General features: G+C 45.7%; 1 protein-coding gene across 5 annotated transcripts in view; it reads left to right on the top strand.

Annotated features, from left to right (window-relative positions):
• The window catches only part of nadk2 (NAD kinase 2, mitochondrial), a 122,497-nt gene extending 109,799 nt beyond the window's left edge, over positions 1–12,698 (top strand). For 2 of the 5 annotated variants that reach the window (XM_068029079.1, XM_068029077.1), the window contains exons 10-12: positions 776–829; positions 7,203–7,326; positions 11,850–12,698. In XM_068029079.1, the coding sequence (XP_067885180.1) occupies positions 776–829; positions 7,203–7,326; positions 11,850–11,988 (317 nt within the window). In that variant the 3' untranslated portion in view covers positions 11,989–12,698. Of the gene's footprint in view, positions 1–775; positions 830–7,202; positions 7,365–11,633; positions 11,756–11,849 lie in introns of all 5 variants that reach the window. The other 3 variants (XM_068029078.1, XM_068029081.1, XM_068029080.1) reach the window with 3 other exon arrangements.
• Positions 12,699–15,963: the final 3,265 nt, after the last annotated feature.

Here is a 15,963-nt window from a genome sequence, read left to right as displayed (position 1 = left end):
GGACCACGAACTCTGACTGCTCACCCTCCCCCTTCAGAATGTCCTGCAGCCGTTCCGTGATGTCCTGTACCCTAGCACCAGGGAGGCAACATACCATCCTGGAGTCTCGTTAGTGGCCACAGAAACGCCTGTCTGTACCCCTTACTATAGAATCCCCTATCACTATAGCTCTTCCACTCCTTTTCCTTCCCGAAAGGACATGACTGAACCAGATAGGTTTTTACAACAAGCGACAATGGTTTCATGTGAAAACTAACATAAAAGCAAAATACTGTGATGCTGAGTTAATGTTTTAGGTCTGTTCTGACGAAAGGTCACAGACATGAAATGTTAACTCTGTTTCTCTTTTCACAGATGCTGCCTGACCTGCTGATTGTTTCCAGCACTTTCTGCTTTTATGTAAAAACTAACACTCTGCTTTCGGATGATGATGTTGAGCGGCAGCATTAGATGAGAAATAGGAGGGGGCCGAGGATAGATCCTCAGGGGACACCAGAGGTAATGGAAAGAGAAGCCATTGTAGGGGATTCTCGGGCTACGATTAGACAGATAAGAATGAAACCAGGTGAGAGCAGTCCCATGCAGCTGGACAACAGTGAAGAGGTGTTGGAGGAGGAGGAGGGTGTGGTCCTGAGAGCATAGGTATGCTTGGGGTGACTCGGAGGCCTGGTCACACTGGAGCTTGGATTTCTGGCGGGAGGGGAAGGGTTTTATTCTGCAGGGCCATACCGAGGGTCCTCCCTTCAGGGGCTAACACTCTGTGTCTGTCCTTCAGCTAAACAAAAGAGCAATATGGATCTGCCCATCAATGAAGAGTTTGTGGAACGAGGTGAGTGAGATTGATGAATTGCAGCCTGACATGTATCTTGCAAACAAACTGGCCATTCCAAGACTTGTACAGGAGGTAAAAGAAAGACTTGAATTAATATAGCACCTATTACATCCTCAGGACGTCAGTGGGAGGGAAATTATTAGAGAGGATTCTTCGGGACAGGATTTACTCCCATTTGGAAACAAATGAACTTATTAGTGAGAGGCAGCATGGTTTTGTGAAGGGGAGGTCGTGTCTCACTAATTTGATTGAGTTTTTTGAGGAAGTGACAAAGATGATTGATGAAGGAAGGGCAGTGGATGTTATCTATATGGACTTCAGTAAAGCCTTTGACAAGGTCCCTCATGGCAGACTGGTACAAAAGGTGAAGTCACACGGAATCAGAGGTGAGCTGGCAAGATGGGATACAGAACTGGCTCTGTCATAGAAGACAGAGGGTAGCAGTGGAAGGGTGCTTTTCTGAACGGAGGGATGTGACGAGTGGTGTTCCGCAGGGATCAATGCTGGGACCTTTGCTCTTTGTCGTATATATAAATGATTTGGAGGAAAATGTAGCTGGTCTGATTAGTAAGTTTGCGGACGACACAAAGGTTGGTGGAGTTGCGGACAGTGATGAGGATTGTCAGAGGATACAGCAGGATATAGATCGGTTGGAGACTTGGGCGGAGAAATGGCAGATGGAGATTAATCCGGACAAATGTGAGGTAATGCATTTTGGAAGATCTAATACAGGTCGGAGGTATACAGTAAATGGCAGAACCCTTAGGAGTATTGACAGACAGAGAGATCTGGGCGTACAGGTCCACAGGTCACAAAGTGGCAACGCAGGTGGATAAGGTAGTCAAGAAGGCATACGGCATGCTTGCCTTCATCGGTCGGGGCACAGAGTATAAAAATTGGCAAGTCATGTTGCAGCTGTACAGAACTTTAGTTAGGCCACACTTAGAATATTGCGTGCAATTCTGGTCGCCACACTACCAGAAGCACGTGGAGGCTTTGGAGAGGGTACAGAAGAGGTTTACCAGGATGTTGCCTGGTCTGGAGGGCATTAGCTATGAGGAGAGGTTGGATAAACTCGGATTGTTTTCACTGGAACGACGGAGGTGGAGGGGCGACATGATAGAGGTTTACAAAGTTATGAGGGCATGGACAGAGTGGATAGTCAGAAGCTTTTTCCCAGGGTGGAAGAGTCAGTTACTAGGGGACATAGGTTTAAGGTGAGAGGGGCAAAGTTTAGAGGGGATGTGCGAGGCAAGTTCTTTACACAGAGGGTGGTGAGTGCCTGGAACTTGCTGCCGGGGGAGGTGGTGGAAGCAGGTATGATAGTGACGTTTAAGAGGCATCTTGACAAATATACATGAATAGGATGGGAATAGAGGGATACGGTCACCGGAAGTGCAGAAGGTTTTAGTTTAGGCAGGCATCAAGATCGGCGCAGGCTTGGAGGGCCGAATGGCCTGTTCCTGTGCTGTACTGTTCTTTGTTCTACAGCCCTTTTCAGCCAATGAAATACTTTTTGAAGTGTAGTCACTGTAGTAATATTGAAAACACAGCAACCAATTTATAGACAGAAAACTCCCACAAGCAACGAGATAACACAAGAACACAAGAAATCGGAGCAGGAGTAGCCCATGTGGCCCATCGAGCCTGCTCCGCCATTCAATACAATCACGGTTGTTCTTGAGCTTCAATTCCACTGTCCTGCCCGCTCCCCATATCCCTTGATTCCCTGAGAGACCAAAAATCTGTCCATCCCAGCCTTGAATATATTCAATGATGGAGCATTCACAACCCTCTGGGTTAGAGAATTCCAAAGATTTACAACCCTTTGAGTGAAGTAATTTCTCCTCATCTCAGTCCTGAATGATTGACCCTTATCCTGAGACTGTGTCTCCACGTTCTAGATTCCCCTGAACAGTGGGAACAATCTCTCAGCTTCGACCCTATCAAGCCCTTTCAGAATCTTGTATGTCTCAATGAGATCGTCTCTCATTCTTCTAAACTCCAGAGAAGATAGGGCCATGAGATCCTCTCATCATAGGACAACCCCCTCATCCCAGGGACCAATTTAGTAAATCTTTGCTGCACCATCTCCAAAGCAAGTTTATCCTTTCTTAAATGTGGAGACCAAAACTGCACACAGTAATCCAGATGCTGTCTCACCAAAGCCTTGTACAATTTTAGTAAGACTTCTTTATTTCTGTACTCCAATCCCCTTGCAATAAAGGCCAACATGCCATTTGCCTTCCTAATAGCCTGCTGCATCTGCATGTTAACTTTGTGCATTCCTTGTACGAGTACCATCAAATCATCCCCAAGGATGAATACTTGGCTGAAGAGATGGTGTGAGGGGGAGGGTTTTAGATTCCTGGGCCATTGGGACCGGTTCTGGGGGAGGTGGGACCAGTACAAACTGGACGGGTTACACCTGGACAGGACCGGGACTGATGTCCGAGGGGGAGTATTTGCTGGAGTGGTTGGGGAGGGTTTAAACTAAAATGGCAGGAAGATGGGACCCTTTGCAAGGAGTCAGAGGAGGAGGATCAAAGACAAGAACAAAAGACAGTGAGTGGAATAAGAAAAGTGATAGGCAGAGAAATCAAGGGCCAGAATCAATCAGGGCCACAGTGAAAAATAGTGGGAAGGGGACAAGTAATGTTAAAAAGACAAGCCTTAAGGCTTTGTGCCTTAACACACGGAGAATTCGCAATAAAGTGGATGAATTAATAGATGTAAACGGGTATGATATAGTCGGGATACGGAGACATGGCTGCAAGGTGACCAGGGATAGGAAATGAACATCCAGGGATATTCAGTATTTAGGAAGGACAGACAAAAAGTAAAAGGTGGTGGAGTTGCATTGTTGGTTAAAGAGGAAATTAACGCAATAGTTAGGAAAGATATTAGCTCTGATGATGTGGAATCGAAATGGGTGGAGCTGAGAAACACTAAGGGGCAAAAAATGTTAATGGGGGTTGTATATAGACCCCCAAACTGTAGTGGTGATGTTGGGAATGGCATTAAAGAGGAAATTAGAGACGCATGCAATAAAGGAATATCTGTAATTATGGGTGACATTAATCTGCATGTAGATTGGGCAAATCAAATTCGTCACAATACTGTAGAGGAGGAATTCATGGAGTGTATACGGGATGGTTTTCTGGACCAATAAGTTGAGGAACCAACTAGAGAACAGGCCATCCTAGACTGAGTATTGTGTAATGAGAGAGGAATAATTGACAATCTAGTGGTGTGAGACCCCTTGGGGATGAGCGACCATAATATGATAGAATTCTTCATCAAGATAGAGAGTGATGTAGCTGATTCTGAGACTAGGGTCCTGAATCTTAGTAAAGGAAACTACGAAGGTACGAGGTGCGAGTTGGCTATGACGGATTGGGAAACATTACTTAAAGGGATGACGGTGGATAGGCAATGGCAAACATTTAAAGAGTGCATGGATGAACTGCAACAATTGTTTATCCCTGTCTGGCGCAAAAGTAAAACAGGAAAGGTAGCCAAACCATGGCTTACAAGGGAAATTAGAGATAGCATTAGATCCAAGGAAGAGGCATATAAATTTGCCAGGAAAAACAACAGACCTGAGGATTGGGAGCAGTTTAGAATTCAGCAAAGGAGGATTAAGGGATTGACTAAGAAGGGGAAAAGAGAGTAAGAGAGCAAGCTTGTGGGGAACATAAAAACTGACTAAAAGTTTCTATAGGTATGTGAAGAGAAAAAGATTAGTGAAGACATATGTAGGTCCCTTACAGTCAGAAACGGGATTTTATTATGGGGAACAAAGAAATGGCTGATCAACTAAATGCATACTTTGGTTCTGTCTTCACAAAGGAGGACACAAATATCATACCAGAAATGTTGGGGACACAAGGCTTAGTGAGAGAGAGGAACTGAAGGAAATCAGTATTAGTAGAGAAATGGTGTTGGGGAAATTGATGGGATTCAAGGCTGATAAATCCCCAGGGCCTGATGGTATGCATTCCAGAGTACTTAAGGAAGTGGCCCGAGAAATTGTGGATGCATTGGTGGTCATCTTCCAAGATTCTATAGACTCTGGACCAGTTCCTACAGATTGGAGGGTAGCTACTGTAATCCCACTATTTAAAAAGAGAGGTAGAGAGAAATCAGGGATTTATAGACCAGTCAGCCTGATGTCGGTAGTGGGGAAAATTCTAGAGTCCATTATCAAAGATTTTATAGCAGAGCACTTGGAGAACAGTGGTAGAATCGGGCAGAGTCAGCATGGATTTATGAAAGGGAAATCATGCTTGACAAATCTACTATAATTCTTCGAGGATGTAACCAGTAGAGTTGATGAGGGGGAGCCAGTGGATGTGGTTTATTTGGACTTTCAGAAGGCTTTCGACAAAGTCCCACATAAGAGATTAGCATGTAAAATTAAAGCGCATGGGATTGGGGGTAGTGTATTGCGATGGATAGAAAATTGGTTGACGGACAGGAAACAAAGAGTAGGGATAAATGGGTCTTTTTCCGAATGGCAGGCAGTGACTAGTGGGGTACCGCAGGGATCGGTGCTAGGACCCCAGCTATTCACAATATATATTAATGATTTAGATGAGGGAACTAAATGTAATATCTCCAAATTTGCAGATGACACAAAACTGGGTGGGAGGGTGAGTTGTGAGGAGGATGCAGAGAGGCTTCAGGGTGATTTGGACAAGTTGAGAGAGTGGGCTAATGCATGGCAGATGCAGTATAATGTGGATAAATGTGAGGTTATCCACTTTGGTAGCAAAAACAGGAAGGCAGATTTTTATCTGAATGGCTATAAACTGAGAGAGGGGAATATGCAGCGAGACCTGGGTGTTCTCGTACATCAGTCGCTGAAGGTAAGCATGCAGGAGCAACAGGTGGTAAAAAAGGCAAATGGTATGTTGGCCTTCATAGCGAGAGGATTCGAGTTCAGAAGCAGAGATGTCTTGCTGCAATTATACAGGGCCTTGGTGAGGCCACACCTGGAATATTGTGTGCAGTTTTGGTCGTCTTATCTGAGGAAGGATGTTCTTTCTACAGAGGGAGTGCAGCGAAGGTTTACCAGACTGATTCCTGGGATTGTGGGACTGAAGTATGAGGAGAGATTGAGTCATTTAGGATTATATTCGCTGGAGTTCAGAAGAGTGAGGGGGGAATCTCATAGAAACCTATTCAATTCTAACAGGACTTGACAGGGTAGAAGCAGGAAGGATGTTCCCGATGGTGGGGGAGAAGCAGGGGTCGTAGTCTAAGGATAAGGGGTAAACCTTTCACAACTGAGATGAGGAGAAATTTCTTCACCCAGAGAATGGTGAACCTGTGGAATTCACTACCACAGAAAGCAGTTGAGGCCAAAACATTGTATGTTTTCAAGAAGGAGTTCGATATAGCTCTTGGGGTGAAAGGGATCAAAGGGTATGGGGCGAAAGCGGGAACAGGTTACTGAGTTCGATGATCAGCCATGATCATAATGAATGGTGGAGCCGATGGGCCGAATAGCCTACCCCTGCTCCTATTTTCTATGTTTCTATGTTTCTCTGAACATCAACACTTAGCAGTTTCACACTTTTTTAAAAAAAATATTCTGCTTTTCTATTTTTATGACACTTCCCTACATTATATTCCATTTGCCATCTTGTTGCCCACTCACTTAACCTGTCTCTTTGCAGCTTCTCTACATCCTCCCCGCAGCTTACCTTTCCACCAAACTTTGTATCATCAGCAAACATGAACAGATAATCTGTTTTGAGGGTTAAGTATTGGCCAGGACCTTGGGGAAAATGCCCCACTCCTCTTCAAAATAGTGCCATGGGATCATTTACATTCACCTGACATGGCAGATGGCTCTTGATTTAACGTTATATCTGAAAGGCTGCCCCTTGCCCCCTGGCGACCGCCCCCGTGCCCTGGCAGATTTCCCCCGGCTCCCTGCTGCCCCTGGGAGTGTCGGTCTAGATTTTGTGCTCAGTTGTCTGAAGCTGGACCTGAATCCACAAGTGTCTGACTCGGGCAGTATTGTGCTGCCCACTGCACCATGGTTGGCACAAGGTAGGTTCTCCCTTATAAAACAATTTGGACCCTTCTCACCTGTGTCCGTCTTTCCCTGTTCATCCCACCTCCCTGCCACCCCCCCCCCCTGCAATTTACATCTCCCTCTAAACCTTGGTCCCTCTGTTTCGAGAAACATACAGTCTCTCCAGCCCACTCGCACTGTCTTGGCCAGTGCCTATATTCTATATACATTTCCCAGTTCGTTTTTGTCTTCCTGATCTCATCTGTCTTTATGTTAAACTGCTGTGTGCTTTGATCTGATGTAGTTACATGCTGAGGTTAACCCATCCTTTCCTCTCTGCAGTCACTGATCACTATAACCAGTCGCTTATATTCTGCCCTGAGGAGCCCAAGATCTTCTTCAGCATCCGGGAGCCCATCGTAAACCGAGTGTTCACCAGCAATCAGCATCGTGGCTTTACCAGCAAGTGTGTGTCACCCACGGGATCGGGAGCTGTCCGCAACTGTGTGTCTCATTTTTATTTAAGAACAGTACAGTACAGGAACTCCGAAGAAGGGTCACTGACCCGAAGCGTTAACTCTGCTTCTCTTTCCACAGATGCTGCCAGACCTGCTGAGTGATTCCAGCATTTCTTGTTTTTATTTATTGCAGTACTTCTTGGTTACATCATCAGCAAAGCAAATTACAACAACACCTTTGCCTCCACCTTTCTCCGGGCGGTGCAGGGAAATCAAGCCTTTCTTGTAGTTCTTCATACACATCAGTGACACCTCCTTTCTGTTCCCAATTGGTTTACAAACTCTGCAGTTTTTTGGTGTCAGGGCCTGATTGGAGTCCTGCCTTGTCAATTTGTTTTTAACTTCTTACTTCATTTTCTCATCCCCCTGATCTGCTTGTGAACCGTTAGGCTGACTGTTATACAAAGGGTTATTATTAAGCAGCCTGCAGCTGTCCTGCTAGTTTTGCTTGCTGGTCTACTACTACTGATAAGCTGTCTGTGCATCCCTGAAGCTATGAAGTCATTCTAATAAGCTGTCTCTACAGCACTGAATGGGCTACTATTAATTTCTGATAAGCTGTCCGCTGAAGCTCTAAAGTTTATTAGTAGTACATGATTGATTAATTATTTCACCTTAAATGTCCCCATATTATTCTGTTCTCACAGTAACATTATAAAGTATTCATGCTGCAGAAGCAGGCCATTCAGCCCAACAGCTTGACATGAGCCTCCTCTCATCCTCTTTATCTCACCCTATCACCATGTCCTTCTATTTCTTTCTCTTATGTTTTTTAAATTCCCCTTAAATGTATCGATACTATTCACCTCAACCACTCCCTATGGTAGCGAGTTCCACATTCTCAGCACTCTGGATGAAGGAGTTTCTCCTGAATTCCCTCTTGGATTTTTCTGTGGTTATCTTATATTTACGGCCCCTAGTTTTGACCTCCCCCAAAAGTGGAAGCATCTCCACGTCCAATTTATCAGGTCACCCCTCCGCCTTCTCTCTTTTAAAGAGCCCAGTCTGTTCAATCTTTCCTGATGGGCGCCCACCCAGTGTCTGAGCCAGAGCCCACCCAGTGTCTGAGCCAGCAGATTCTCTCATTTATTTTTGATGAAGAATTAAATACAATTCACTGGGTATTTAACCATGTTGTCGTGAAATTTATATTTTTAATGTCTTTTCATTTTGTTTAAGCCCTTATTTTGGAAAATTCAGTCAGAGTCATAGAGTTATACGGCTCAGAAATAGGCCATTCGGCCCATCGTGTCTGTGCCAGCCATCAAGCACCTAACTATTCTAATCCCATTTTCCAGCACTTGGCCCGTAGCCTTGTATGCTATAGCATTTCAAATGATCATCTAAATACTTCTTAAATGTTGTGAGGGTTCCTGCCTCTACCACCTCTTCAGGCAGTGTGTTCCAGATTCCAATCACCCTCTTGAGTGAAAGAAAAATGTTCTTCAAATCCCCTGTAAACCTCCTGCCCCTTACTTTAAATTATGCCCCGTGGTTATTGACCCTTCCGCTGAGGGAAAAGGTTTCTTCCTATCTAACCTATCAATGCCCCTCATAATCTTGTACACCTCAATCAGGTCCTCCGTCAGCCTTCTCTGCTCTAAGGAGAACAACCCTAGCCTATCCAGTCTCGCTTCATAGCTGAAATGCTCCAGTCCCGGCAACATCCTGGTGAATCTCCTCTGCACCCTCTCCAATGCAATCACATCCTTCCTATGGTGTGGTGCCCAGAACTGTACACAGTACTCCAGCTGTGGCCTAACTAGTGTTTTATACAGCTCCATCATAACCTCCCTGCTCTTATATTCTGTGCCTTGGCTAATAAAGGCAAGTATCCCATATGCCTTCCTAACCACCTTATCTACCTGTGCTGCTGCCTTCAGTGATCTATGGACAAATACACCAAGGTCCCTCTGACCCTCTGTACTTCCTAGGGTCCTATCATCCATTGTATATTCCCTTGCCTTGTTAATCCTCCCAAAATGAATCACCTCACACTTCTCAGGATTAAATTCCATTTGCTACTGTTCCGCCCATCTTACCAGCCCATCTATATCGTCCTGTAATCTAAGGATTTCCTCCCCACTATTTATGACACCACCAATTTTTGTGTCATCTGTGAACTTACTGATCATACCTCCTATATTCACATCTAAATCATTAATGTACAGTACAAACAGCAAGGGTCCCAGCACCGATCCCTGCGGTACACCACTGGTCACAGGCTTCCACTCACAAAAACAACCCTTGACCATCACCCTCTGCCTCCTGCCACTAAGCCAATTTTGGATCGAATTTGCCAAATTGCCCTGGATCCCATGGGCTCTTACCTTCTTAGCCAATCTCCCATGCGGGACCTTATCAAAAGCCTTACTGAAGTCCATGTAGACTACATCAACTGCTTTACCCTCATCTACACGTCTAGTCACCACCTCGAAAAGTTCAATCAAGTTAGTTAGACACGATCTCCCCCTGACAAAGCCATGCTGACTATCCCTGATTAATCCCTGCCTCTCCAAGTGGAGATTAATCCTGTCTCAGAATTTTTTCCCATAATTTCCCAACCACTGATGTTGCTACCATTCTTGAATAATGATACCACATTCACTGTCCTCCAATCCTCTGGTACCTCTTCTGTGGCCAAAGAGGATTTGAAAATTTGTGTCAGAGCCCCTGCTATCTCCTCCGTTGCCTCACAACAGCCTGGGATACATGGCGGCTTAGTTTTTTTTCGGAAAGCACTTTTTGTGAGGAAATGACAAACAGCACCACCTGGTGGCCAGACTCTCTAGTTACAGCGTGATGAGTTTACATGGAAAATCCCATTCTAAATGTGCACAGAGGAACTGATAATGGAAAACATTGATAGAGTGACAGGAGGAAGTGCCTGCAGACACAAGACTTTTAGTAATGTATAGATAGATTCAACCTTGATAGATTGTTTGGCCATTGCTTGATCTTATTTGGGGATATGGAGCAAAGGCCAATAAATGGAGTTGAGATGTAGAGCAGTCATGATCTCATTGGCAGAGCAGGCACGAGGGTCTGCATAGTGACATAGGAAGAGACAGCCATTCAGCCCCCTGAGCCTGTTCCATTTACCCAACTCCAATTACCTGCCTTTGCTCTGTATCTTTTGATACCCGTACCCAACAAAAAGATTCGGTACAGAAAAAGGCCACTTTGCCCATCATGTCTGTGCCGGCCTAAAAACGAGCCACCTAGCCTAGTGCCACCTTCCAGCATTTGGTCCATACCCCTGCAGATTACGGCACTTGAGGTTCATATCCAGACTCCTTTTAAATGAGTTGAGGGTTTCTGCCTCATCTACCCTTTCAGGCAGTGAGTTCCAGACCCTCACCACCCTCTGGGTGAAAAGGTTTTTCCTCATCTCCCCTCTTAATATTTCTACCAATCACTTTAAATTTATGCCCCCTCGTCACTGACCTCTCTGCAATAGACCCTTCACCTCCACTCTATCGAGGCCCCTCAAAATTTTGTACATTTCAATCAGATCTCCCCTCAGCCTTCTCTGTTCCAAGGAGAACCACCCCAGCCTATCCAATCTTTCCTCATCGCTGCATTTTTCCAGTCCTGGCAACATCCTTGTAAATCTCCTCTGTCCCCTCTCTAGTGCAATTACATCCTTTCTGTAATGAGGTGACCAGAACTGCACACGGTACTCAAGTTGTGGCCTAACCAATGAGTTATAAAGTTCCAGCATAACCTCCCTTCTATTGTATTCTATATACATCGGCTAATGAAAGAAAGGATTCCATATGCCTTCTTAACCACCTTATCGACCTGTCCGGCTACCTTCAGGGATCTGTGGACATTCACTCCAAGGTCCCTCACTTCCTCTACACTTCTCAGTATTTTCCCATTAGTCATTATTCCTTTGCCTTGTTTGACCTCCCCAAATGCATTATCTTCGTCTTGAAAGTTTGATTGTTCCCCAGCAGCCAAAGCCTTTTGGGGAAAGTTCCAAATTTCCACTACCCTTTGTGTGAGGCAATGCTTCCTGACATCACTTCTCAACAGCCACTGTAAGTTTAAGGTTCTGCCCCTAGTTCTGGTTTCCCCTGCAACAGAGAATAGTTTCTAACTTCTTTTAATTATCTTAAACAACTCAATCTTTAATACTCAAGAGAATCCAAGCATAGCCTATATAATCTGTCCTCATAATTGAATTCTTGTGGTTACAGAACATTCAGGTTGATTACAATGACTTCCTCCTGTTCCTATATTCATAAAGGGTATTCCTACCTGGAAAACACACGTGGCTTCGAAAGGGGAGGTGACGATTTAGATTTAAGTACATCACAGAGGGCAAGGGAACGAGATGTCTGAGGAATGGGGCTGAAGCTTTTTGATGGGGTGGGTGCAGTTTGAAAGGTGCGTGTAGCTTTGTAAGTGAGCTGAGCTCCAAGCTGGGTTCCTAACCTCCCTCTCACCCTCTGTCTGTCTCTAGGATGTGTGTCCGGTCACGGTGTTGGGATGCCTGCATGGTGGTGGATGGTGGGACCTCGTTTGAGTTCAATGATGGTGCGATCGCAACACTGACTATGGATGAAGAGGATGCCCTGTGCACGGTTGTCCTGGAGGAGTGAGTCTCCCCCGCTAGCTGGGGTGGGATTGGACTTTGTCGGACTACTGAGTGGATGGCAGTGGGCTGTGCTGGATTGTGTTCACTGTCTTTCCTGTGTGAATGTAGGAACGTCTGGGAGTTTTCACTGCACTCAATTTGCTGCTTGTGGATTTTGGTCTGGCTTTATTGGGCAGTGGGAGGGTGGCATTGACCCAGTAGAGGGTTTTATTGTGAATTTTCTGTCACAGTTACAGTGGGTTTGAGCCCAAGAATCAGGTTGTCCACCAGTCAAATCACTGTCCTTCCAGCTGCCTGCGGCCATGCATCCTGTCACAGTCTGACATTGCCCTGGATCTGGTGAGTTCTTTCTCTGGAGGGTGCCCCCTGCCCCCCACAGGGAAACCCTGCTCTAAAGGCCTCTGTATGGGCAGCAAGGTCCAACTGGATCCTGACCCTTCCACTTGGACAAGGGCACTGACCCTGTCTGGCTCTGTCAGCTCCCAGTTTAGTGGGGCTTAAATTGACACTTTTGTACATTGGCGAGCGGACAGAAGGCTTTGATTGGCTTGGGCTGTGACTCTGGCCTCTCCTGTGGGGAAGAGCCACTCGACAGAGGGCGAGGTAGTGTGACTGAGGTGAGTAATGGGATGTCTGATGTGAGTGTGAGCGCTGTGCCTATGCAATCAAATGTGAAGCCAAGTAAAAATCAATAATAAACTTTTAAACAACCTGTAGTTGCTTCTGTAGTTAAATATCGGATAAGTGCATGTTTAACTACTGCAATCGCAGAATGATACTGCACAGAAGGCAGCCATTCGGCCCATCATATCTGTGCCAGCTGTTCTCTCTTCCTACAGCCCTATGATTTTATATCTCCCCTCCAAGTATTTATTCAATTCTCTTTTGAAAGTTACTATTTAATCTGCTTCCACCGCCCTTTCAGGCAGCGTGTTCTAGATCATCATAACTCACTGTTAATTTTCTTTCTCCTATCACCTTAAATCTCTGTCCTCTCCTTATGACCCATCAGCTACTGGAAAGTTTCTCTTTGGATACTCTATTAAATTTCCCCTTCTCTGCTGTAAAGAGAACAACCCCAGTTTCTGCACGTAACTCCACAAATGGAGGAACCATTCAGGTAAATCCCACCTCCCTCAATAGGCATGTGCCTGTCGTGACAGTTTTCTTATACACATTTCATTAATTTCTCCCTCTCTGTCCTTTACATTCTTACTATCCCAGTCCGTTACAATTGAAGTCTTTGATTATCAATACTCTAGTTCTTATACATTTTTGTAATTTGTCTGCAAATTTGTGTCTATCTCCTTCCCACTATTTGGTGGCCCATGGCATACACCCAGTAGTGTCATAGCTCCCTCTAAATCTCCCCTTCTGTAAGGAGAACAATAATAGAGTATCTAACCCCCAACTACATCTTCAGTGCCATAATAGTTTCTTTAATCAATGCTCTCCATCCTCATTTTTCCCCTACCTTATCTTTCCTGAATACCTTATAGCCTGGAATATTAAGTTCCCAATCCTCCTCCTCTTTGATCCAAATCTATTATTGCCATTATGTCATAGTCCCATGTGTGACTTGTGCCTGCCGCTCCTCAAACTTATTGACCACACTCTGTGTATTAATGCACATTCAATAGAGCCTTTAATGCAATAAAATGTCCTAAGGTGCTTCACAGGAGCGTTATAAAACGAAATATGACAACAAACTGCAAATGGAAATATTAGGTCAGGTGACCAAAAGCTTGGTTAGAAAGGTAGGTTTTCAGGAGTGTAAGCAAGGTGGAGCTGTGGGAAGGTGCAGGGAGGGTATTCCAGAGATTGAGGTCTAGGCAACTGAAGGCACAGCCACCAATGGTAGAGCGATTAAAATCTGGATGCAAAAGAGACCAGAATTAGGAGGAGCGCAGATAACTTGGTGGGGGGGGGGTTGTGGGGCTGGAGGAAATTAGAGATAGGGAGGGGTGAGGCCATGGAGGGATTTGAAAAACAATGATGAAAATTTTAAAATCAAGACATTGCTTGACCAGAAGCTAATGTAGGTCAGTGAGCACAGGGGTGATAGGGGAATGGGACTTGGTGTGAGTTAAGACACAGGCAGCAGAGTTTTGGATGATCTCAAGCTTACGGAGAGTAGAATGTGGGAGATCAGTGAGGCATGTGGTGGAATAGTCAAGTCTGGAGGTAACAAAAGCATGGATGAGGGTTTCAGCCTGAGGCAGCAGTGGAAATAGACAGATTTAGCGATGGCATGGTTTGAAAGCCCATCAGAGGGGTCAGATATGACACCGGGGTTGTGAACAGTCTGGTTCAGCCTCAGACAGTTTCAGGGAGAGGGAGCAGAGTGTGTGGTGGAAACTGAAAACAATGGCTTCAGTCTTCCCAATATTTAACTGGAGGAAATGCCTGCTCATTCAGTACTGGATGTTGGAAAAGCAGTCTGATAATTACCTTCCGGGAGCGGAGCAGACCTGTGGGGAGAACGCCGAGAGTGGAGCCTATAAATCCAGCTGTTAGTGCATTTAAATATCTTAAAAATAAGGGGAAAGTTTTTTTTCGTCTTGAAAAAAAAACCTGGTGATAAGGTGAGTACTACTAAAGTGTTTTTTTTAAAGGACTTTAGATTGGAGTGGGTAGAACAAGGCCCCTAGTGTAATTAGTATTTTTAAATTAAGGGAGTAACTAATTAATCTAAGGGTAAGTCATGACAGGAGAGCTCAGCCCCGTGATCTGCTCCTCCTGCGCTATGTGGGAAATCAGGGATGCTTCCAGTGTCCCTGATGACCATGTGTGCAGGAAGTGTATCCATCTGCAGCTACTGACTACTCGCATTACGGAGCTGGAGCTGTGGGTGGATTCACTGTGGAGCATCTGCGATGCTGAGGATGTCGTGGATAGCACGTTTAGAGAGGTGGTCACACCGCAGGTAATGGCTGCACAGGCAGAAAAGGGGATGGGTGACCACCAGACAGAGTAGTAGGCGCAGGCAGGCAGTGCAGGAGTCCCCTGATACTGTTGTGGGGAATGACCTCCCAGGGGAAAGCAGAAACAGCCAAGCTTGTGGCACCACGGAGGGCTCTGCTGCACAGCAGGGGAGGAAAAGGGGTGGAAGAGCTATAGTGATAGGGGATTCTATAGTAAGGGGTGCAGATAGGCATTTCTGTGGCCACAAACGAGACTCCAGGATGGTATGTTGCCTCCCTGGTGCGAGGGTCAAGGATGTCTCGGAGCGGCTGCAGGACATTCTGAAAGGGGAGGGTGAGCAGCCAGAGGTCGTGGTCCATATTGGTACTAACGACATAGGCAGGAAGAGAGATGGGGTCCTGCAAAGTGAATATAGGGAGTTAGGCAGAAGGTTAAAAAGCAGGACCTCTAGGGTTGTAATCTCTGGATTACTCCCTGTGCCACGTGCTAGTGAGGGTAGGAATAGGAGGATTAGGCAAATGAATGCGTGGCTGAAGAGCTGGTGTAGGCGGGAGGGCTTCAGCTACTTGGATCATTGGGATCTCTTCTGCTGCAGAGGTGACCTGTACAAGAAGGACGGGTTGCATCTAAACTGGAGGGGGACCAATATCCTTGCGGGGAGGTTTGCTAGCACCACTCGGGAGGGTTTAAACTAGTCTTGTAGGGGGGGGGTCGGACCCAAAGTAGTAGTCTCTCCGATGAGATAGTTGAGGCAAATGTAGAGGTTAAAGCAAGCAAGTCCAGTAGGCAGGCCGGGCAGGGGCAGGACAGGGAGCGTGGAAGGTCTGGTCGGCTAAACTGCATTTACTTAAATGCAAGACGTCTTACAGGTAAGGCAGATGAACTCAGAGCATGGATCGGTACATGGGATTGTGATATTATAGCTATTACGGAAACGTGGTTGAGGAATGGGCAGGACTGGCAGCTCAATGTTCCGGGGTACTGATGCTTCCGGCGTGACAGAGGTGGAGGTAAGAGAGGAGGGGGAGTTGCATTATTGATTGGGGAGAACATC

The sequence above is a fragment of the Heterodontus francisci genome, chromosome 4 (genome assembly GCF_036365525.1).
Source record: "Heterodontus francisci isolate sHetFra1 chromosome 4, sHetFra1.hap1, whole genome shotgun sequence".
NCBI lineage: Eukaryota > Metazoa > Chordata > Chondrichthyes > Heterodontiformes > Heterodontidae > Heterodontus > Heterodontus francisci.
The sequence above is the reverse complement of the archived record's forward strand: the minus strand, read 5'-3'. Positions and strand labels throughout refer to the sequence as shown.